This window comes from Aplidium turbinatum, chromosome 15 (genome assembly GCF_918807975.1).
Source record: "Aplidium turbinatum chromosome 15, kaAplTurb1.1, whole genome shotgun sequence".
In the NCBI taxonomy this organism is placed as follows: domain Eukaryota; kingdom Metazoa; phylum Chordata; class Ascidiacea; order Aplousobranchia; family Polyclinidae; genus Aplidium; species Aplidium turbinatum.
The window spans coordinates 21,967,991-21,991,555 of record NC_137486.1 but is presented as its reverse complement, the minus strand read 5'-3'; the positions used below and the strand labels follow the sequence as shown (position 1 = coordinate 21,991,555).

Sequence of the window (23,565 nt, the reverse complement as noted above, 5' to 3'; positions counted from 1 at the left end):
AACGAGCCAAAAATTCATACAACAATTTTTCAAGTTGGTCTGCAAATTCAGTTTTCTTCTCAGGATGCATTCCATAGTCTCTCAAAGTTGGAAAGTGAAAACAATTTCAGTCTGTATGTGAGCTTTCCAAAGTCGTAATTTGTTCATAAAGCCTTTTATGTGATCATACATTTTTACGTTCCAAATGATTAAATACAATGGATTTGCGGTCACCGGTGGAGAATTTCTAAAATGATTAACAGAAGGTGCTAAATCTAGGGCCTACAATAATCCACTCCACAATGAATTGTTCACACGTAGGCCTATCAGACTAAGCTAAATTATAAGCACGTTTCGCGGGCCGCGCACAATTCAAAATTGGCACATTTTCGCGGGCCGCACAGATTTTCTTCGCAGGCCGCATTTGGCCCGCGGGCCGCACGTTGCACACCCCTGCACTACCCAATTGACTGACCAAAACCATATTGATACAGACTTTTTGTTTTAGCACTGAGCGGTTGATTTTAAGGAAGCTCAGTTTGATTAGGAATAGGATGCTTCAAGCAATGCAGCATGCGGCAGGTGCACAACTTTGCAACAGCGTAAAACTACGTAGGCTATATCAAGCCCTACTAAGTGGTACAAATTTTAAGGCAACGCCCAAATTCTGGCGTTTCAAATTCCTAACAAACACAGATTTCACAACGGCAATGAGACGCAGGGGAACATAAAAAAGCCGCAGGCGCTACAGTGCTATTTTATTCGTACTATTTATAACTGTAGCCTACCTACTGCAACAACCTCATATTACCAGCTTTTTTATGCCATCACATCAGGATGATTGTTCTTTTGAAGTTATATTGTGTTGCACAGTGTAGGCTAATCAGTCATCTTATTTGGTCAATGTGGCCTAGTCTAATGGTTAAAGTGCCTACCGTAGGCTACTGTACCTGTTGGCCAAATGTTCAGTTCAGTTTATCTTTATTTCTGACCATCACAACGAAAAAAACAATATATGACAAACATAGCAGAGGTCTAGAAACAGGTAGAAGCGACAAAACGCGAACGTTGACTCGAAGCTGCCGTGCTGGTAAGCCCATAAACCAAAACTGCAACAACTTTCCGACAATCACGCTTCTTCATCATGGGAAGGGGACATAAACTACACAAGACAAAATCTGCAATCCTAATAACAGTATTAGTTTTTCCTCATCTAAGCTCTTGAATTTTATGCATATTTAATTCCATTAAGACTCCATAGGCTATTGCAGGCACATATTTTTGATTAACATTATGTGAAAACCAATTCCGCCCCGATAGATAAGTGGAAAGTGCTTGACTTTGTACACGAAGAAACCCAAAGATCAAGCGGCGCTGGTTCGGCCTTCGAGTTGTGCGTTTGAGCAACACATTTTAGGACTGCTTTCCATTCAACAGAACCTAGTGGATGGAATAATTACAGACAACAACACTTTAACAACAATCAGAAACTTCACACCGCCAATCTCGGTGACCAACCTGCGCAGTGGATTGAAAGCCTCCAATGCAAAATTGCTAGAAAAAAACTATCAAAGTCTTTGTCAATTCGAAGATGAAGATTCAAAGCAATAAACCATAGGATAGAACTTTGATAGAGAGATTCTCTGGAATTTTTTTTTAGTAATAACGAGTTTTAAGCGTGTGGAAATGCTGCAGCCTCCGTCTAATATGAAAGATAGCACGATAACTGGTATTAGCCTTATGCCATGCCACAAACGAGAGATCAATGCCAAGCGCAATGCTCACCAGAGCTAATTCAAGTAGATTAAATCACTATTACGGTATCAAAGTAGGCTGCAAAGGCCGGTGCAAAGGTTAGCCTACTTTGATAGTAGTGATTCAATCTACTAACATGAAAGATAGACCTACTGTATGTAGCAACATCCCGAGCACAGTAGTCATTAGTGATGGGGATGACCTGAGAACGAGGCCAATACTTCTTGTGTACAGTTTGTTGCAGTAGAAAAAAAAACGAATCGTCACCACCAGAACGTGAAAAGAGGCTGATCGATCTGCGTAGGCTATTTATAATTTGCAGGTCGCTGCAACAGGTAGGGGAAGGTCGGGTTAGTTGAGCCACTTTTTGCATTTTTCAATTTTTTTTTTATATGAGTTGCTTTAATTTCTTCATTCACAGTGGCCTACCTTCTGGGTATATTAAACAATATTTGTAGGAAGTACAATACCTAGGGTACTTCCTACAATAGGGTACAATCGATAGGGTACTTCCTACAATATTTGTAGGAAGTACCCTATCGATCGACGACAACCGGGTTCACAGGTGTTTAAAAAGGTAGGCACTTTAACATTCAGATATCCAATTCAGCACGAACCAATCAGAAGCTACGCTTTTCATGACGTCATCAAGATTGCGTTTAGGAAGAACAAAGGAAAAACGCAAATTCTAGCTAAATTAAGTCATCGCTTTGCCATCGGTTGACTTGGCGCATTGGGTTCGGGCGGTAGTAGTCATTACAATGACGTGGGTTTGATTCCCACCTCTGCTATAGCTCTTTTTTCTTCTGTAATTACCAAACAAAGTTCAAAGTAATTATTAATTCTCTGGCTGAATGCTGGAATGGTCACAATAGCAGATAACGTAGCATCTCATTGGTTCGTGGTTGGATTGGATACGCGCGTGGATTATTAGAAATCTGCTTGTTAAAGTGCCTACCGTTTAAAAACTAGTAGTCAAATGGCTTAACTAACACCACGGTAAGGGTTAGTTGAGCCTCATTTATTATTTTTGAAAACACAAATTTAACCACGTTTCTTTTCCAAGCCTTAGTTTATATTTAAAGTAATAATATCAATATATGAAAACAGGTTAACAATTGTTCTAAGAGTCGCTTGTAACTCAATGTACACATCAAATAATTAAGGTATTGCTACGGCATCCAAATAACACCATTTCATTAAATTTTGACCAAGTTTATGTGCCTTTGTTGAGTTTTATGTAGTTCAAAGAGATTTATTGAACTGTAAACAGACTTATCCAACGGCTGCAATCTATGTAAGGTGTGTGGAGGTATCGTAAGCATTATAACGCCCTTTTTACACTGGCTCAACTAACACCGAATGCAAAGGCTCAACTAACACCTTAACCATACCGCCATGAAAATGTTAAAACTACAGCAAAACTTCATGGCACATTATGCCGCTTTTTATTCAGAACGTAGCTTGTTTGGTAAGCTACCAAACAAATTAAATGAAGCCGTCTCAGCAACCAGGTATAAAAAAATATTATTGGACATACCGCTATTTTCAAAATCTACTTTCCAAGGTCAAAACACAACTTTTTAACTTCAGCACCACATGTAATATCAATCGTCAACTCAAACCAGATGGGAGACCACGCGATGAGAAACTTTAAGATCACGTGATGATAAAATGTGGTTACCTCACCACATTTAAGAATTAAAAGGGGTGGATCAACTAACCCAGTGGCTCAACTAACCCGACCTTCCCCTAAGGTTTATTAACCAAGCAGAAGTCAAAATTTAAATCAGCTGATTGCAGTCATGCGACACATACACGTCAGAAAGTAACTTAGTTTAACGTTCCACCGTCGCCAGCGTCGCCTAACGGGTTAGGGCTAGGGAATAGTCATTTCGATGGCGTGGGTTAAAGTCCTACCCTTGCCATTACTCTTTTTTCTTCTGTAATTACCAAACAATGTTCAAAGCAAGAGTCAACATTACTGTCTGGCTGAGTACTAGACAAGAGTCACCATAATTGCAGTCAGCTCGTTCATAAAAAATTGTAATGTTTAAAGCGTTTAGCGGGCAAAACACTCCATCTGCTGCAGCGACGAATAGGTCATTGATTGCATAAGCAATGATGTCATAGATATTCGGTCGCTACGTCATATTGCTTCAATAAGTGACATCAAGAGTAGTCGGGCGAAGAGTATCAGCAGCTGCAATAATATGAAAGACGAGGATGGAATTCTGTCTCTTCACTTCATCCCACCGTCTTTCTTGATTTGGATCTGAGTCGATGTCGAACAATGAGTCGGATAATCCCGGGAAAGCCGTCGCGCCGTAGCCATTGTGGACGTCGGGAGCACTTATGACGTGCCTGAAAGGAAACGACTGAATCTCTCGGTAGGTACTTTGACATAGGACAGTTTTTCTTGCAAATCAGCTGATTTCAGTCATGCGACTCAGCACGTGATATTCTGACCCATCTACTCGAAAGATTTTTGATACAAAGAAAATTAAGTGAATGCAACGCCACAAGCAGAGTGGCCTAATGGGTTAAGGTTAGGGCAAGGGAATAGTCACTTCGATTGCGTGGGTTCGATTCCCACCCTCTGCTAATGTTCTTTGTTCTTCTACAATTGAACTGAGTGCAAGAAGGATCTGACTGTAATCAACTGAGTTTATAAGAAAAATTGTCCTACCTTTCTTAACCAATGCGCCGCGGCGCAATGGTGGTAGCTGGTTCGCACGGAACACTGCCCTATGTTAAAGTGACTACCGAATCTCTCGTATCTAAGCTGACGCCAGGTGGTTGAAGATTTAAATAAATTTAGACAAATCCAAGGAAATTACCAGTAATATTTGATACAAGAAAACTACCGTTTACTGTCCTTTAAGCGGAGAAAACTTTTTCTCTAAACATTGAGCAAATTCCAAGTCTGACTAGTTAGATTGCTGGAAAATGAAGACTTCCGCTTCTTCGACTTGTTGTTTTTCTTTAGCGATTGCAAACAAACTGTATTTATAACAATGACTTGGAATTTTTTCAATGTTGAGAGAAAAAGTTTTCTCCGCTTTCTGGACAGTAAACGATAGTTTTCTTATATCAAATAAATTTGAAAGAAAAGCAAATAGTCGAATCATTGTGTCAACTTTCAGCAAGTCATTGAGCGTGCCTCAACAAAGATACAACTGTGTGTCTTCAATATGTGTTGTTATGTGGCGTCACGCAGAAACTATAACTATTCACACAACCGAATTGAGTGTCGCAAACAGTCTCAAGCAACATTACAGTACCGGTAATGCATTGCCATGAGCCGTGCCCAGCGCTATTACATTTCATGCGTGATTGCATTGTGGTACTTCCCCCATACATATTCCACCATAGAGTGGGCTTTCAAAACCACATCCGACAACTTGAGCACTAAACCAACGCTTGGACATGAGCTGGAGCCCAAGACGTCGCTGTATTGCCACGATGGACACAAAATACCAAGATTACTATGTTGGTCATATCTTGGATGCCAAATATGAGTAAAATGGGCATCGGCTTTTATATTAACCTTGTGAGGGTGATTGGGCCTCACAACACCTCTGAAAATTTGTTAATTTATCAATATTCTCTTTTATTGAAGTCTAATTTAAATGATGGGAATTAGCTGGATGGATAAGATTACTAACGAAGAAGTGTGGAGACGCTTTCGGTGCACCTCTGGTGTCCTCATCATTACAACTATCAAAAAAAGGCAAATGACATTTATCGGGCATGCCTACAACAAACGCGGAATTGAACACTCGGCAATGATGGTTCCCTTCTGACTTCCTGGTCAGAGGGGAACACTGACTTCCTGGTCAGAGGGGAACACTGACTTCCTGGTCAGAGGCACCGGGGGCGTTCACGTTTGGAAATCTTTAAAAATCTTTCAACGTGGACAAAACAAGACTTTGTAAACTTAATAAGAACTATGGACAACCGATCGTTGTGGAGACTCGCTGTAGCCGACGCCTTATTCAGGCATGGCCGATGATGAAACTAAATGCGACACACCAGAGAGCCATAACCACCTCTGGGTATCAGAGCTCATGCAAAGCACTGTTTGAAAGTTATGACACTGTATTGAATTGGCTACTAATCATTTAAATGTCATTACAGCGTACCTGTAGGATATTCTTCCAGGAAGCGTAAAATAATCAAGGAATGCTCTTTCCAACTGCATTAACTGATCGTTCACCATACGCACTTCCATGACACTAAGAAGGTAAAGCTGAAAGTATCTCGTATGAACAACTATAGATTATAAGCTAATTATGACCTGACAAAAATAAATTTGAAACATGAAGATGCCAACGGCAGAGAGAAATAGAGGAGTCACTGCACTCAATTGGTTGATCCTAATGTTTCGGGATGAAGATCATACTTTCTTGAAGCAAAATGGGGAGAGAGAGAGATGAGAGTGAATGCAACAAATGCGAGGGTTAAGAAATAGGCACAAACATTGGACAAGTGTAAATCTTTATGTTTTTCGGCAGCCGATTGTATCAATGAATTGACGGCGACAGACGTTCGTGCTGCGCCGATGAGACTCGGCTTGTTAGTATCGCAGACAGCCAGGAAGAACGCTCTTTACTTTACAAAATGTTAATTTTGATGGTTTTTAAATTAAATTTGAAAATTAGCAGATGTCGATATCCAACAATTCCGACGTAGCTGACAGACAATGTCGGTTTAACCTCTAGCCTGTTAAACAGAGTAGCAAATGATTGCCTTACTTGCTTAAATCGATTGATTTCAATCTCTTGTGAAAATCTTCTGCAGATTTTGAGAAAGAATTAACAGCTTCGTCCAAGTCTCCTGCAACATATAAAAGTGCAAAAGTTTTTTGATGATTTTGTGGCTTTCGATCTCGTTAAATGTTGAGACAGCGATATTTGATGCAAGCTACATTGAACTCTGGACGAAGTGTTGTCTTGACATTGTTTCGGGGGAAACCTAGAACATCACACAACTAAGGCGAAAGAGATAATTGAATTGAGTCCTGTCTTTGTCATGAGTTACCAAGGGGGGGGTGGGGGGACTTATATACCAGTCCCAGGTATACAAGTCCCCCTCCCACTCCCCTTGGTAACTCATGACAAAGACAGGACTCAATGGATATGGCTCTTTCGCCTTAGTTGTGTGATGTTCTAGGCGTTACCTTGTTTCGAGGCCCATAAAGCTTAAGAGAATTTTATTTTTAAGAAACAAAGCTCTTTAAAGATACGTTTTATTTGGCTGTTTCAGACAACTGGTCGACCGTGATGTTTCGGGATGGAAACCATAATTATGGAAACTCGCCTTCTTTGAAGCAAAATAAAGAGAAAAAGAGCAGAGAGGGAGAGAAAGAAAGAGAGTAAGAGATAGAAAGAGAAAGAGAGAAAGGGGGAGTAAAAGAGAGAATCCATTAAGTTCTACAATTTGGCCTGTCATTTCTAGCCTGTTACACGTTCCGGTAATTAACGATTTTATTGCACTTAGATGGCCTTTCAAGTACGGTAATAAAAAAGGGAAATTCTGGTTTTTGTGTTTTGGCTAAGTTGAATAAGCGTCAAAGAACACACCTAAATTAATTCCATGTTTGTGCATTTTTGAGCCGAATTCCATTCGTAGAGCATCCCTCTTTGAGACCAGGTCTTCGGCGTACAACCGGCAGTCGATAGGAAGGAGAACTGAATCCACAAGCTGCCTTCCAACTTCGGCCCATACTTGCCCTATCGCGCGATGGAACGCGAAGTCAGGGTCGATAAATTTGATGACGTATTCGAAGGTTTCATAGACGGAATGATAGATCGGATATATCTTCACTCCAATTGACTGAAAAATCAATTGTCTTTTGATTATTATTTGTCCATATTTTCGACTTGTTTATTGTAGGGACTTTATATTACGGGACGCGAAACTCCGCTTATCCGCCAACACTAGAAGGGTCACTGCACAATTTAAGTAGATACGCAGTCACATCGAACAGCACCATCAATTTTGAACATATGAATGTATTGTCACTAAAGAATGGCAACAACGTTCTAATAAAGTAATAAATGTATCAAAACGCTTATATGACATTTATTAATAAACTGACATAGGCCTATGCATATTGTATGCTACAGGCTATATAAAGCTATGTTGCATACATTTCACATATCAGAGCATTATAAACAATATTCACATATCAAACATTGTCATGTACATAACATAAGTAAACAATTACACAATGTATAATAAATATGGTTCTTCTATAACCAAGCAACCTCTTCTCAATATAATTTAATGATTGCTTACAGTTAGTTTTTTGAAGGTAGTTTTTGAATTTTTCGCGATGAACTGGCAACCAAATCTTTTTTAATGTCTTCAAAACGTTAAGTTCATTCTTTGCGACACAATTGAAAGCAGTTTCTACAATCATTTTAAAGCTTGCATGACCAGAATCACACTTTAAAGATACGATGACAAGAAGGTAATTAAACTGAGACACTGCGCATTCCGTGAGAGCGGAAACAAAAATATTACGTTGATTTCCAATAGTGAACAGTCCTCCTTTTAAATTCCTTTTAATTTTCCACTCTAACACTCTAATAACACAGCATAATAATGGTGCACTGCAAGAGAGGTTACAATAAAACATAGTTATGTTGGCTTGGATAAACCACCACGATCAGCTAAAGCAAGAAGCTTGCAACACTCATTGCTTTCTTCCACTAAAGTGTCATCTTGACCGGCAACAAGAAGTTCCTTGCAAGCATTACATTTCCTACGAGGACACATGCTTCTGTCAATATACCCAGCAACATAGTATGCCACATTCATGTCAGATGTGGATAGGTCATCTAATGTCACAATCCTAAAAAAATCAACCAGCCAAGTTACTAACAATGCAACTTTTGTTGCTGTAATCGCTGGGAAATTTATAGATGACAATTTGGCTCCAGCTAGCAAAGCTTCTTGTTGAAGTAAAGACAGCATCATCTTGTATTTTATTACCTGAAACATTGAGTAAATGTAGTATCTATCTAAGAAGCTTCAACTAATTTCGGCATAAGCATAATCTTTGGGTAATGACAGTACTTTATGAAGATAATGTGTTTTAATATGTATATTTTTTCTTTGTAATCAGTCATACAAATTTTGGAGGTAACATGCCAGAAAGCTTCAGTCTCCACAAATAATTAAACAATTAAGAATAAACAAATATACTTCTTCATGTGTGCCTTTGCAGCAAAATGTTATATAATATTTATGTGAAGTTGCTCTAACCTTTAAACTGATGTTTCACAAACATCACTTTCCACAAATTCTCCACCATTTTGATAAATTGAGCGGTTTCAAGAAAAGATGGGTGATCCTCAGCATAAAATTCCAATCCTCGACTAGTTGATTCATGGAAAATGTCCTAAAATGTGTCATATGTTTAAGAGTTAATACATTGCAACTTTCAAGAACACTGAAGTTAATGTAAATGACAGTCATGCAAAATTGATAAGCAAGCATATTTCTTTATATTGCAAACAAGCATATTAGATTACAATATAAAATAGACAAAACCGGATAATTGCATAGTCCAATTGTCAAATTTTTTATGATACATGCGATTATCCAATTGTGTTATGGTTTAGTATTCAAGAATCTCATGCGATAAAACGGTTTGTGTATTTAACCAAGATATATATTGAACCATAGGCATACGAAGCCGAGCAACGTTATCAAGTTTAGCATATTTAAAGATTATTATATTTACAAAAACACAAAACTATGCAACAATTAAATATCGAACGTTTTCGACATCACAAGATGTCCTCTTCAGGAATAACATACATACAACTTCAGGAATAACATACATAAAGTTGTATATATGTATGTTATTCCTGAAGAGGACATCTTGTGATGTCGAAAACGTTCGATATTTAATTGTTGCGTAGTTTTGTGTTTTTGTAAATATAATAATCTTTAAATATGCTAAACTTGATAACGTTGCTCGGCTTCGTATGCCTATAGTTTAACAAGACAAACTCTCTACAGAAGCTGTATCAAGATATATATGTGATAAATCAATTTTATCTGCACAAGTCAAAATTTTAGTTTACGATTAACAAAACGAAATAAAACAAAGTAACTTCAGTTACTTAGATTAACAAAAAATACTGTAAACATACTTTGTGACTTACTGAGAGCATGTGTCAGAAAAACATGGCTTGCATGAGTGTTCCAAAATGTGTTCAAAGCAAGAAGTTGGAATATCAAAATCAATCAATCAACTTTTTCATGGTATTGCTCACACCCATTTTTCCTCAGTTCAACATCATTGGGAAATTTGAACAGAGAAGTTTTAACCTCGCTACTTGATTTATATCCAGTTGTACATCCGGGTACATAGCAAGTGTTAACCATTTTATGAATTAATGGTCAAATGCATTATATAGTTAATAGTTATACATAAATAGTACTAAAAGTATAAGAATGATTAGTACGTTAAAACTACAGAATTACCTATGACATCAATACCTTGCCTAGGTTTTATGTGTGAAGCATTTTCTGGTATAAAAACTGTTTTATTTGAGACAAGTGACAGATTTTACATAAATAAAACAATTAAAAAGTATATGGGCAATCCACTTAGTTTTCATTCTGCTAATAACAGGATTTCTGCTTTATTTAGAATTTTACACAATTTTAGAATTTTACACTTTTACAATTTTTACACTTTACAATTTTTACACAATAGAATTTAGAATTTTACACAATTTGCCTTAACATTATAGCGTACGTGAACAATGAACATCAAGTCTTGTGCAACATCATAACATTTGATGCATTCCTTCGGAAATATGTTTTTTCTTTTGTTGGAAGATGTGAAGTATCGTCTAACTCTATTGTTGCCTCCTTGATGAGGTCCGACTGCCATCGTAAATCAAATTACCGTCTTCAGTATAATAATTCTATGTATTCTATTATTTAGTTTTGATGGCTGCCATGTCATCTGATTGTTTTTATCGTTCTGAATACTTTCAGTTCTTCTAACTTGTAACACTACCGTACCATTGTCTGTAAACTTGTAACAGTTGATAGCATATTTTGTGAGATTTTGTGCATTTGCAGTTTGTGTATTATTCGTTGTTGTTGTTCGATGTTTGCAGTTTGTGTATTATTTTGTTGTTTTGGATATGGACAGCTTTGTCTGATGCAAAGAAATAATATTTATTACCTACATTACATGACATCTAATAATATTTATTACCTACATGACATGACATCTAAGGTTTAACAAATACCAACATACCTTCAATGTCATCATTATTATAAACTAATTGACTACTGTCACTGACTGACTAAAATATAGAGCAGACTATAAGACTAAAGAAAAGTTTGAAAATAGTCTCCACTGCTAAACTGTGAACTGGTTTGAAGTGCAATAGTCACACCAACAAATTGTTGCCACAGTTGATACCTATATGATATATCCCACACCAAATTAACGTGTTAGGCTTTACTAGTGAATGCTACAGTCCATAAGCAAAAGGTGGCCATAGATTCAATGCAGACATTATAACTTGTTTTAGCAAAGTCCAAAGCCAACCAAACTATAAGCCTGCCTTGGGCTAACGTACTTCTCAAAAGCACTTTAACAAATTTGTATAGTTAACAACTTATTTCCTTTAACTTCTCCAAATTGAAGTACCACAGCAACAATCTTTTGGTTACTTCTCACTTGCAGATACGCTGCACGCTAGCTTACTGCTAATCACTAAAAGGAAGTATCCTGAAACTAGCCCTTCTAGTGTTGGGATAAGGAAAAAAACGGATGAGGCTTCGTATCCCGTAATATAAAATCCCTAGTTTATTGGATCAAACCTTGACATACTTCTTTTAAAAATTTACTACATTTCCTCAAAAAATTACAAAGTCACTTCGCATCCGCAAACAATCATATTGAACAAAATGATCTTGGAATGTATTGTTACCATTGTCATGTCATAATTGTGTCTTTTGCGTCTTCTGGATGAACGTAAAGTTGACTTTTAAATAAAATCTACTTCAAAACTTCGATTTATGAAGCGGACCAACAAATTAGAAAGTTTATTTCCAATCTAGTTTCTAGCGCTAGGTTGTCAAACAATTCATGAAGCAAACATTATGAATGCACACAATAACATGCATGACTAATTATCTGATAAATTATTTGGCAACTCTAATAACTTCTGGAAGATAGAGTTGAACATGGAGTGGAGTCAGAATTTGTCCGATTTTCAGAAAATGGAGTGGACTTGGAGTTTCATCTTTCACGAAAGTTTTGGAATGGAGTAGATTCGAAGTTTGGCTTTGCGACTTTGCATTTTAGTTAAATCAAATAAGTTCCGAATAGTTTTGGTTGTGGCAGAAAAAAAAAGTGTCTCCACGATTTTCGACCTAGCAGTAATGCTTATAAGTACTTAAAAAATTTACGTGCTATTACAGTTGACAATTTTTTTTGAAGTCCTGAGCTATTCAAGCTAGCATATTGGCCTACGTGTTGGTTATAGTAGGCCTATCACACTAACTTAAAATTTAATTTTGGAGTGGAGTCACTGGAGTGTATTCGGAATTTAAAATGATGAAATTTTTCTGCGTCGGATTAAAGTGGATTCTGGTTTTATGGGGTAAAAGTGAAGTCAGCGTCTCACAATTCACACTCTGCTCGAAGAAGACAACTCGTGGACCGTTACACTGGACATGTTGTTGCAGCAGTTTATGACAACTTACGGTGTCGAAATCATAAGAAAAGTCGACGGAAGTGATTCCAAAGGAATGCTGGAATGGCGCGTAATCGCTTCCAGAGTCCAAGCTTTGATAACTGTTTGAAAGAATACCTTGTTGTAAAATATATTTCTCAAACAACCAATAAAGACTTGTACAGTGTAGGCCTACAGGTTTCATCAAATTATATTTTGTCAGTACTGTAATATTTCATATAAACTATTAGTGAAACTATTGGATATGCGCGGCGTTGTGTCCAGTGATGTAGCCGGTGAAGTCTAAGGTGAAAACTCTGGATAATTATTCTCACAGAGCGTATCGTACCAATTTGCACTTTCATCATACACGTCCTTTAATTGTTGCACAAATGAAGAATTCCCTAACTAAAATCGTTAGGATTAGGAAACCAGGGGTTGAAAAAGTTGGGAACCACTGGGGAGAAATTTTTATCTCAACAAAAAATTGCTGGAATCTCTAATGTACAATGACGTCATAATGATAGTGACCGAAACTGTGTGTAAGCAATCACAAGTCAGTCCAGTGGCGGATCAAGAGGGCGATCGCCCCCATAAAACACAGAAAAGTAAATTTATTCATAGTGTATTGAAAGTTCGGATCAAAAGAGACTTTGGCTACACATCCTTGTGTTTTGTTAAAATCTCCTCACTCCAATGCGACTGGCTGTACCCACTTCTGGGTCAGTAAGGCACAGAACTGAGTTCTGCTATATCTATATTTATATGTAGGCTATAGTGTCAATGACTCTGTCGTAGATTGGCCATAAAACCAGCAACTACTGCCACTTACTTAGGGAGGTTGTCTTCATTGGGTGTCTTCGCCTTCCAGGAATCGTAAACCGACGGATACTGATCCACTTCATTTGAATCTGGATTTCTTACTTGCTTTGTTACGTCATAGACAAGATTTCGCAGACTGGGGACTCCTTTAACCCGAATGGTGTGGTTTCCCCTGACAGAGATGTCGACGTTCAGGTACGCAACCGCTCGCGCTTGGAGGATCTTTTGATAATGCTGGAAATGTTATACGCATTTACAATTATCAACACAGCCATTTGCTAAACTTTTTTCTGGCACATTGTCATTTTTGATGCAGTAAAACCATACCCGTGGAAGATGAGGATGCAAGGGGGCAGGCGCACCCTCATTACAAAAAAAACATCGCAAATTTGGGCAAAATGTCTAGTTATTTTTAATGTTTTTAAAAGTAGGCTACATTTGCAATGACAAAATTTGATCAAATTTTGTTCCCACCCCTAAAATGTTTTCTTCCCCTCGTCTATGAGTAAGACTGTTTCACCATGAACCTTTTACTGCAATATACGCCGTCCCGAAGTAAGCATGCTAGCATTTCAAAAGTTTAGCTTTAAAGAAAGAATTATGTGGAGAAATTAAAAGCACAAGTATTTTCTTCTTCACTTTTGGTCTCAGAAGTTTTAATGTTTGTGTGATTGCATGAAATCGTCAGCGGCATAGCTGAGTGATGAGAAGCGAGAGCCCTGATACGACACTCAAAAAGACGCCGCTTCGACACCGCTCAAGCTGTGTCTTTGGCAGAACACTGAAAGGCATGCCTGAAGGCGAAAGTAGACACAAAAGTTTAGCTTCCTTGCCTTTCTGTCTACTTAATATATGTCTACAACAGCTGGTGTAAGCCTGTGTGTAACAAAAACAAAAAACGAGACGATCCAATATTTTACCTCAACCCATTCTGTAGACCCAATTAGGCCATATTCCTCTGCCCCCCAGTTACAGAACACTAGTGTCCGCCTTGGCCTCCAACCTTGCTTCACCATGACCCCAAATGCTCTGATCATTTCCAACATCACAGCTGTACCACTAGATGGATCAATGGCGCCAAACACCCACGCATCTCTATGATTACCAATCAGCACATACCTGTCTGCAAAGAAGAAATAAAATACTTAAGAAGTCAGTAACTTTTGCAGAGGTGGGCAGTAACTAGTTAAAAAAGTAACTAGTTACATAACTAGTTACTTTTTGAGTAACTGTAACTGTAACTTCGTTACTTTTTTGAAAAAGTAACGATAAGCGGTAACTAGCTACTATTTTATCGTTTTTCAACAGTTACTAGTTACAGTTACTTGATTTCCCAAACAAAAATTGGTCGTTTGTTTTTCAGTTTATGGCAGTTTTTTTGTAGTGGTCAAATTATTTGTTTGGAAGAGATTATAGGCATTTGGCGACAAGAAGCGAGGTTGTGTACAGAAAGGAGCTGTGTAAACTGCGAGATAGGATTTTGCGGTGTACCAGCGACAGAAAGGAGGCCGCGTAAACTGCGAGGTAGGATTTTACAGTGTTCTATACGGATTGATGTCTGTGACGCCACAATCCGTTGTTTGTTCCCCCACTAAGCTGTCTGTTTTTAGAAATTTCAGCTTCTCCTTTTTTGTAAAGCGATTCTTTTTTTGTAGATTTTGGTTATATAGCTTTGAACACAGGTAGACGCGGTAGTCAGTAGTGGAAAATCAATATGGATTAGTTTTTGTCTAAAGTATCAGAGACTGAAACAAACCCCACTGGTAATGCCACCAATATGCCAATATCTGGACATTCTGCAATCAGAAGAGAAGGCATATATGGGCATGACGAGGAAAAGACTACAAGAACTTCGAAACAGCGACAAGGTGGCTGTCTGCCTGCCATTACAACCCGATTGTTGAAATCTTTGGAAAACAGATTTGGCCATGTTTTTGATGATAGTGACTGCCAGTTAGCTGCTGCTTTTCACCCACAATTTCGACTTTCTTGGCTTTACAAGGGTGAAGAAATTAAGACGCCTCTACATCCCTAAATTGTTAACCTATTACAGAACCACAGCAATTTCAACATCGACGATGCAGCAAGCAACAGCGACACTGATGTTGACAGGCATGCAACAGATGACTTTTTTGCTCTGTTATTTGAAAACACAAAATAAAAGGAAGTTAGTGCCGCAAAAATTTTAAATGAATTTTGTGAACGTAACCCAACAAAGGCAGTTGCGTCTGATGCATTCCCCAATGAAGCCATGAGGCGTTTGTTCTTGCGTCCGCCCCGTTAGCTCAGTGGTTACGCGTCGGGCTCAAGATCACGCGGCGCTGGTTCGACTCTCGGGGTGTGCGCTTGAGCAACGCATTTCAGGACTGCTCTCCATTTAGCGGCACCTAGTGAATGGAATAATTTCTCCGCAACAACACTTCAACAATCGGAAAACTTCACTCTGCCAATCTCGGTAACCGGCCCTGCGTCAAGAGCCTCTACAAGTATGCGAACAAGTACCAGGAATAACCTATCAAGGCTTTGTCAGTCCGAGGATAAAGATTCAAAAACCATTCAAAAACCAAACCATACAATACCCCTATCCCTTCCAGTGCTGCTGTTGCAAGACTGCTCTCCCTTGGAAAGGATATTTTGGAGCCAAAGCAAGCTGGACTTAGCGATCAACATTAATTTTGAAAAAGATCTTTCTGAAAAGAAATTGATGTTGTGACTCTTCGTTCATTTTAGATACCCGTATAAAAATATTGACACGCTCTATTGCTTATCACGGAGTGTCCTGTGCATGTCGTTTTTTTCAATTTTTTATTGTTTTCAATTCGGTTGACGGACGTTTTGGTTTTGGGGTTAGATTATGGATTCTTAGAAGCATTATAGTATGTGGACAGCTAGCAGAGTGGTCGCTGTTTTGCAGTTAGGCAACAGCTACGAACAAAGTATCATCTTGCCCTTTATCATGTATTTTTTATCTTGTACTTCATAGAAAGAAGAATAGTTCTAGATCAGTACTCATATACATCCATTTTCTTTGAAAAGTAACTGTAACTAGTAGCTGTAACTAGTTACTTTTTAAAAAACGGTAACTGTAACTGAAACTAGTTACTTTTTGAGCGAAGTAACTGTAACTGTAACTCAGTTACTTTCAAAGTAACTAGTGCCCACCACTGAACTTTTGTGTACAATTAATGTTGAGATGTACATAGACAATGGACATGGTTTGAGTACAGTATTCGTCGTATTTTTGTAATGGTTCAATCAGTATTTTGTCTTATCTTCGGTACGAATCTTACAATGTTCTTGTTTATTGGCCCAAATGGTGTGAAACAATTTCTTGTTGCAATGCAAGATCACGTTTTGTTTCTTTAGAAGTGAATTGGTTGCAAAAGCACCATCGTGAAAAAATACTGGCAATTTTTTTCAAGTTCTTGATAAAACCTTAGAAAGTTTTCGAATCTACAAAATCATTCGGGCTTAGGTTCAAAAATATCCCACAACCCCTATGTCAACAACCCCTATGTCAACAACCTCTATGTCAACAACCCCTATGTCAACAACCCCTATGTCAACAACCCCTATTGTCCACAACCCCTATGTCAACGCTACTGTTTTTTGGATTTGCAAATAGAATGTAGACCTGCGCCTACAAAATGAGCAAACAAAATGCCTGCACTTGCAAAGAAAACGAGATGTTTCTGTAATATAATGCTAACTGGGGTAAGTTGGAACAGAAACATTCTGTTTCATTTTGAATCGCATTTTATAGAATCAAACGTCACTTCGACCAAAGCAGGAATGATTTGTAACAGCCCTAATGGGCTATTGACGGAAAGCCAAGAGCAGCAAACATGTCTTTGTGATTATAATAACAGAATCATTTTGATATCTTTATTATTAAGTCGGTTGCATAGCGGAGTGGTAATAATATAGCCTACTGGAGCAATGTTCGAAAAGGGGCCGGTTCGATACCGCTCATGAGCATGCGACTGTGTGTTTGATAAGATACTCAAAGGCATACTTGAAGGTCCACATGAAGATTGGCTTCCTTGCCTTCTCGTCCACTTAATCTAAATCTTCAACTACCGGGCGTAAGCGTGGATATGACTAAAATTATTATTATTACAGTAGAAGTATTACAGTTGATTTGTGCATTTACGGGTTGGCAAAACAACCAAAAATTGAAAAACTTCTTCTAGTCTCAGTTGATATAATCATATAAGTTTGATAACTATGCAAATCTTATACAATTCTTCCAAGTTATAGCCTATAGCCTAATTTAGATGTCAATTTCTCGAGTTTAGGAACTAAATAATTCCAGGGGCGGGATGAGAACAATGTTCTGATCCCCAATTATGAGCTCAGAAAACAACCCCAGTCAACAATGTAGGCTACAATATGGGCTACGTTATGTCACGAATAGATGATGTCACGAATGAATGATGTCACGAATGGAAGATGTCACGAGCGCCTCACCGGGTTCGTAGCTTCCCTTGATGTATCCAACTATATTGTGAGTCACAACTGCTTCATCATGAGTCATCACGTGCATTTTGATTTGACTGTCAAGAGAAAGTGAGGCATTGAATAATAGAGAATAAGCTTCTTTGCAGCTTTCCATCATCACAAAATCACAACAATTGTTGCTTGGGAGATGTTGGATCAGCGTATATTAACGTTGTGGTTACACTAACTGAACAGAAAATCTTCACATACGTCCCATCGCCGAGTTGAAGCCAGACAAAAGATTATGTTGATAGATCCGCACGGTGCTTAATAACAATGCATAGAGTTATCGAGTAACAGTCGATTGTGAAAACACAAATACGATTGAGTGTTTGTACCAATGTTCCACAACAATAATCAATGGGGTCATTTGACTCCAATGACTACGACTCCACTTGGGAGAAGTCAGTAGCATCACGGCAAGTCCTTAATGGGTACTTGAAGGTGGACACAAAGGTTATCTTCCTTGTATTTCTGTTTACTTATAAGCCAGGTTACCAGATTTAATTTTGTGTCTTATTAATTGACAATAGGTCGGAGATGTTGTTCATGATAAAGCTTCGGTGATAATCAAATTCAGGCATCATGATTAAAATCTTGATGACGTATATCTATACAACGTCATCAGTTATTTAGCATCTAACTATCAGCCAGACATTCATTAATCTTCATAAATACCCATCATCAACATTCAACACCCATCAACACAACACCCATCATCAACATTCAACACCCATCATCAACACTCAACACCCATCATCAACATTAAATACCCATCATCAACATTCAACACCCATCATCAACATTAAATACCCATCATCAACATTCAACACCCATCATCAACATTCAACACCCATCAACACAACACCCATCATCAACACTCAACACCCATCATCAACATTAAATACCCATCATCAACATTCAACACCATCATCAACATTCAACACCCATCATCAACATTCAACACCCATCATCAACATTCAACACCCATCATCAACATTAAATACCCATCATCAACATTCAACACCCATCATCAACATTAAATACCCATCATCAACATTGAACACCCATCATCAACATTAAATACCCATCATCAACATTCAACACCATCATCAACTATAAACACCCATTATCAACATTCAATACCCATCATCAACATTCAACACCCATCATCATCATTAAATACCCATCATCAACATTCAACACCCATCATCAACATTCAACACCCATCATCAACATTCAACACCTATCATCAACATTCAACACCTATCATCAACATTCAACACCCATCATCAACATTCAACACCCACCATCAACATTAAACACCCGTGATCAACATTCAACACCCATCATCAACATTCAACACCCATCATCAACATTCAACACCCATCATCAACATTCAACACCCATCATCAACATTAAATACCCATCATCAACATTCCACACCCATCATCAACATCAAATACCCATCATCAACATTCAACACCCATCATCAATATTCAACACCCACCATCAACATTAAACACCCGTGATCAACATTCAACACCCAGTACCAAAAATCAACATACAACATACAACCCAGTTCGTTTTTAGATATCCAGTTGCTGACAATATATTGCTAGTTGCAGTTGTTCAAACAAAGCACAATCTTCGTTGTTTACCTTTCGTTGTGAGGGTGGACAAATCCAGGTCCGTACCGGTAGGTGATATTCAGACCTCCTTGCCAACTTTTCTTGACTTTGTCTCCATTAAGCTTTTCCAGGTATTTCAAAGCATCCCCATATCCAATTGGGGTCACTGGAATATTAGGTAAACCCAAGGCTTCAACAGGCTTCCTCCAAGCGGAATCTGAATTAGTTTAAACTTTGTTCTAGATCAAAATGGAGGTTATGGTTGTTGCCCGGTTGTCCGGTTGTCCGCCTCGTTAGCTCAGTGGTTAAGCGCCTGACTCAAAATCACTCGCGACGGTTCAACTCTCGAGAGGTGAGCTCGATTACATTTTTAAAACTGCTCTCCATTCAGCCGCGGTTGATGGGTGAAATAATTCCCTGACAACAACATTCCAACAATCGGAAACTTCACTCTGTCAATCTTGGTAACCGGCTTTGTGTCAGTGATTCAAGCCCTGTACAAGTATGCGAAACTGCCTGGATTAACCTATCAGTGGCTTTCCCAGTCCGAGTATAAACATTCCAAATCAATCAATCAAAAAAGAGCAACTTTAAAGAATGACAAAGAACAGCACTTTTGTTGGGTACAATTAACTATCTGCAATGGCCATAATACAGCAAGACGTTTCAATCTATGGGGCCATGTTTATAGCCAATAAAGTGAGCCTTGACATTATTGACTATACGCTTATGTAGTAACAATATAATACTGAAGATTCTTCGAACAGCACTTTTAACATCAAACTCTTACGAATTGCTGGGTAATTTGGTGTAAGTGGGTCACCATCCAGCTTCAAGGTTCCCCTTTGCGCTCCTGTAGGGGGCAGAAACCAGTCATCAGGGTAAGCACCAGCCCAAGGGACTGTGTAATCTTCTGGGTCTGAATATAGAATCAGCCCCTTGCACCCAAATTGTTCCGCATGAATTGCTGTAACACAGTTTTGAATAAACATAATATAAATAATACAATAACAAATAAACCAAATATGTTTCAAATTGAATTGTTGAGGTCCAGCAAGGATGATAAGCCTAGCTTGCAAAATCCATCTTTTTACATTGTATGAACAAGTCTAGACGTTAAGTTAATGCAGAAAGTACGGAATTCATTAAGCAGAAAATTAATAGTAAAAATCTGCATTGTTGCAAAGGTGATTTTAAATTCAAATAGGCCACTGTAACTTAATCCACATGGGTCATGGGATGTACGGTATTGGTAATGTAATTAATTACTACCATTGTCAACCCGTTCCACTTATTAAAGGCAAGTTGTGATGGTTGTTAACTCCATCGAGTTATGAAAAAATTGAAGAAAAATGCACGAGCAATATTTTTTACATTGAAAGTAGAAAAACACAACTAAAGCACCTTTACTGCCGCGGAATATCTTCCCATATCTTGAAATGCAAATCTTTCCCATGGTGTTAATGTGAAGGGTACGATTGAGAAGTAAAAAATCCTCTATTCGTCCATAATTAACATAAATAAGATCTCCCTGTGACGTAATTGGCAAGAATGATTCAAATTAGAAAATTTAAATTATTATTTGCCAAGACAGGAGCTTGCATGGTGTAAACAAATTATGTGAAATAAATTGCCCTGTATATTACCTTCAATTTGAAAAACATCGCTTGTTTAATTTCGAATAAGCCGCCATGTTCAATTGTTTATTCTATTTTCATTTAATTCGCCCTGGTAGCTCGGTTGGTTAGCGCGTGACTTCTGGAATGAAGAAGCTTCAAGATCAAGCTGCGCAGGTTCGATTCTCGGGGTGTGCGCTTGAGCAACGCACGTTAAGGATTGCTCTTCATTCAGCGGCATCTAATGGATGGAATAATTCCCCGGCAACAAGACTTCAACAATCGGAAACTTCACGCTGTCAATCTCGGTGACTGGGGCTGCGTCAGTGATTCAAAGCCTCTACAAGTATGCGAAACTAACAGGATTAAGCTCTGCAAGAAGCTTTCCCAGTCCGAAGATAAAGATTCATTCAATCAATTAACAGTTTACCATAAAACAATCCCAAACGCGATTGTTTGAGTGCAAGCAATCGTTAATAGCGACAATTAGTAACTTTGACCGAACCTGCATTGGTGGTTTAAGTCCCTGCAAGTATACCGAAGTGAAAATGCTTTAAAATAGACTTGATCAGTCAGAGGATGAATCATTTCTGACATCTTCAACCAAATCACGCTCACCTCTGGTTCACCTGCAGCAGAATAAGCGTTGAAAGGATCAACAACATCCGGATCGTTTTGTTCCGGATCAATAACAAGCTCCTTTCTCTGAGATATCGCGCTCTCGGCGCCGTTTTTATCAACAAGAGCAACGTAATTGGAATCGTTTTGCTTTGGATAAGAGAGAAGGACCTCATAAGGATGCGAGACAACAGGGTCCAGACCGCTATCCTCCATTCTCTTCTTGATGAAGTTAACTAACTCCACCTCATCCACGTCTCTTCCTCCAATGTGTGGCCGCTTTGTCAGAAACCTTTGAAGAGTTGTAGGGTATTTTCGGTAAAAAAATTTGTGACTACACAATTTTGTCACTGAAATAACGGTTAATTAGGAAAATCGTAATGATATTATATTAAAATCGTAAAACAAAAGAGTTCTTCACATCGTACTCACACAAGACAGTAGGCAAGTCACTCAACCGGTCGCAGTCAAGCTAGGAAAGATCTAGAACTCCTGATTGATTCACCAGTCTTTGCGTAAACATACCTTAAGTTTTCTTTTATATTCTGGCTGCTTATTTCCTCCATCAGTTTAGCCTTCAGTGTCATGTCCTCTTGGTGTTCAAGATTCGCAGGCTCAGTAGCATAGCGCACGAGGTAGCCGCATATGCCACTGCCCAGAATGACAAATGCAACAACTATCACAAGTTTTGTCGTAGTGATCATATTAACGTTGCTTTAAATTAGACAACAACTAAAATGTTGGGCAACTGTTACAACTTTTCATTTGTTTGCTAGCAACAGTCATGCCATAATTGCTCTCTTGGGCAGCAACCAACTAGATGTTGACACTGCCCGACTGATGGACTCGTTCTGTCGCTTTCCTTGCAGAAAATTAAGCACAACTGCGCTAACGTCTAGTTATTATCGAACAGCTTTGAAGCAGACTCATCTAATATTTTAGAATAGGGCTTCCCAAACGTTTTTGCTCCATCGCCCTCCTCTCCTCCACTTACTTTGGCGGCAACATTACTTTTGTCTCCTTGTTAAGAAGGTAGGTTATAATACGATATTCCACAAAATCAACATAATACCACATGGTTTGCGGTTCAATGTGATTCATGAGCTTGGTGACCTTTACAAAGGTTTGTGAGATTTGGTATAATCTTACTAAGGTAATGCATAATACCGGTAACGAATATAGCACCGAATTTACTTGGTATGTGATCGAATATTTTCGCCTCCTTATTCGCCCTTTCTTTAATTTAAAAATTGCACCCCAGAGAGGTGATACCTCCCATATTGAGTTCTAGAACATTCCAATACCATTGTTCTGCAAGATTTTAATCTTCAATATTACGAAAAACAAGTCTACGGGTTCAGAGAACTCTCTTTTCAGCAAACACACTAAATACGAGTATTTTGAGAACCAGCCAACGCCCACCCTTTACAGCTGTAGGCTTCCCAACCCAGACAGCAAAATCAGTCGTTTTTTACATTGATTCAACGCCTACAGACGTAAAAAACAACGGGTTTGCTGCCTGGGCTGGAAATACATCAAATTTTGCCAAATTTTACTTTCTGACAGATCACAAAGTAGTAGCCTACCTCGTTTGTCCTAGGCTTGTCAACACCAAATGAAACAGAATGTAGGTAGACAAGCCAACCACTGGCGACAGTTATTCGATTTATGATTTCCTGTTTCACTTTGTAATGCACAACTTTTGTGGCTAATTTCTTCCATGCAACTTTGCCGGTTGCTGCATAGTCTCCTACGTGGAGGCAAGCGAGTTCAACCATCAAAACAAATTTTATTTCTAGGCTGAACTATTTTGGCTTCGAACGCCACAAAACCATTAAATAATAAACCTTTAAGAAACGTTGCTTAATTTAAAACCTAGAAACTTTGTTTCAAAACTTTGGATCAAACAAATTTTGAAAC

At 38.4% G+C, this 23,565-nt stretch overlaps 1 protein-coding gene across 3 annotated transcripts; it reads right to left on the bottom strand.

The window, feature by feature from the left end:
* Positions 1 to 949: 949 nt before the first annotated feature.
* Positions 950 to 22,952, bottom strand: LOC145784179 (putative N-acetylated-alpha-linked acidic dipeptidase). 3 transcript variants are annotated; one of them, XR_014290989.1, is made up of 14 exons: positions 22,171 to 22,952; positions 21,646 to 21,937; positions 20,816 to 20,942; positions 20,202 to 20,378; positions 19,442 to 19,628; positions 17,751 to 17,836; positions 14,201 to 14,403; positions 13,291 to 13,514; positions 12,490 to 12,580; positions 7,320 to 7,572; positions 6,492 to 6,573; positions 5,880 to 5,972; positions 2,283 to 4,098; positions 950 to 2,216 (listed from the first exon to the last, which is right to left on the bottom strand). XR_014290989.1 is itself a non-coding variant. In XM_082595944.1 (13 exons), the coding sequence occupies exons 1-13, from the start codon at positions 22,347 to 22,349 to the stop codon at positions 3,894 to 3,896; spliced, it is 2,199 nt and encodes a 732-aa protein (XP_082452070.1). In that variant the 5' UTR covers positions 22,350 to 22,952; the 3' UTR covers positions 2,275 to 3,893. The 3 variants fall into 3 exon arrangements, 1 of the variants encoding a protein (XP_082452070.1); XR_014290990.1 differs by having other exon boundaries at positions 19,442 to 19,577; XM_082595944.1 differs by lacking the exon at positions 950 to 2,216 and having other exon boundaries at positions 2,275 to 4,098.
* Between the last annotated feature and the right edge of the window lie 613 nt (positions 22,953 to 23,565).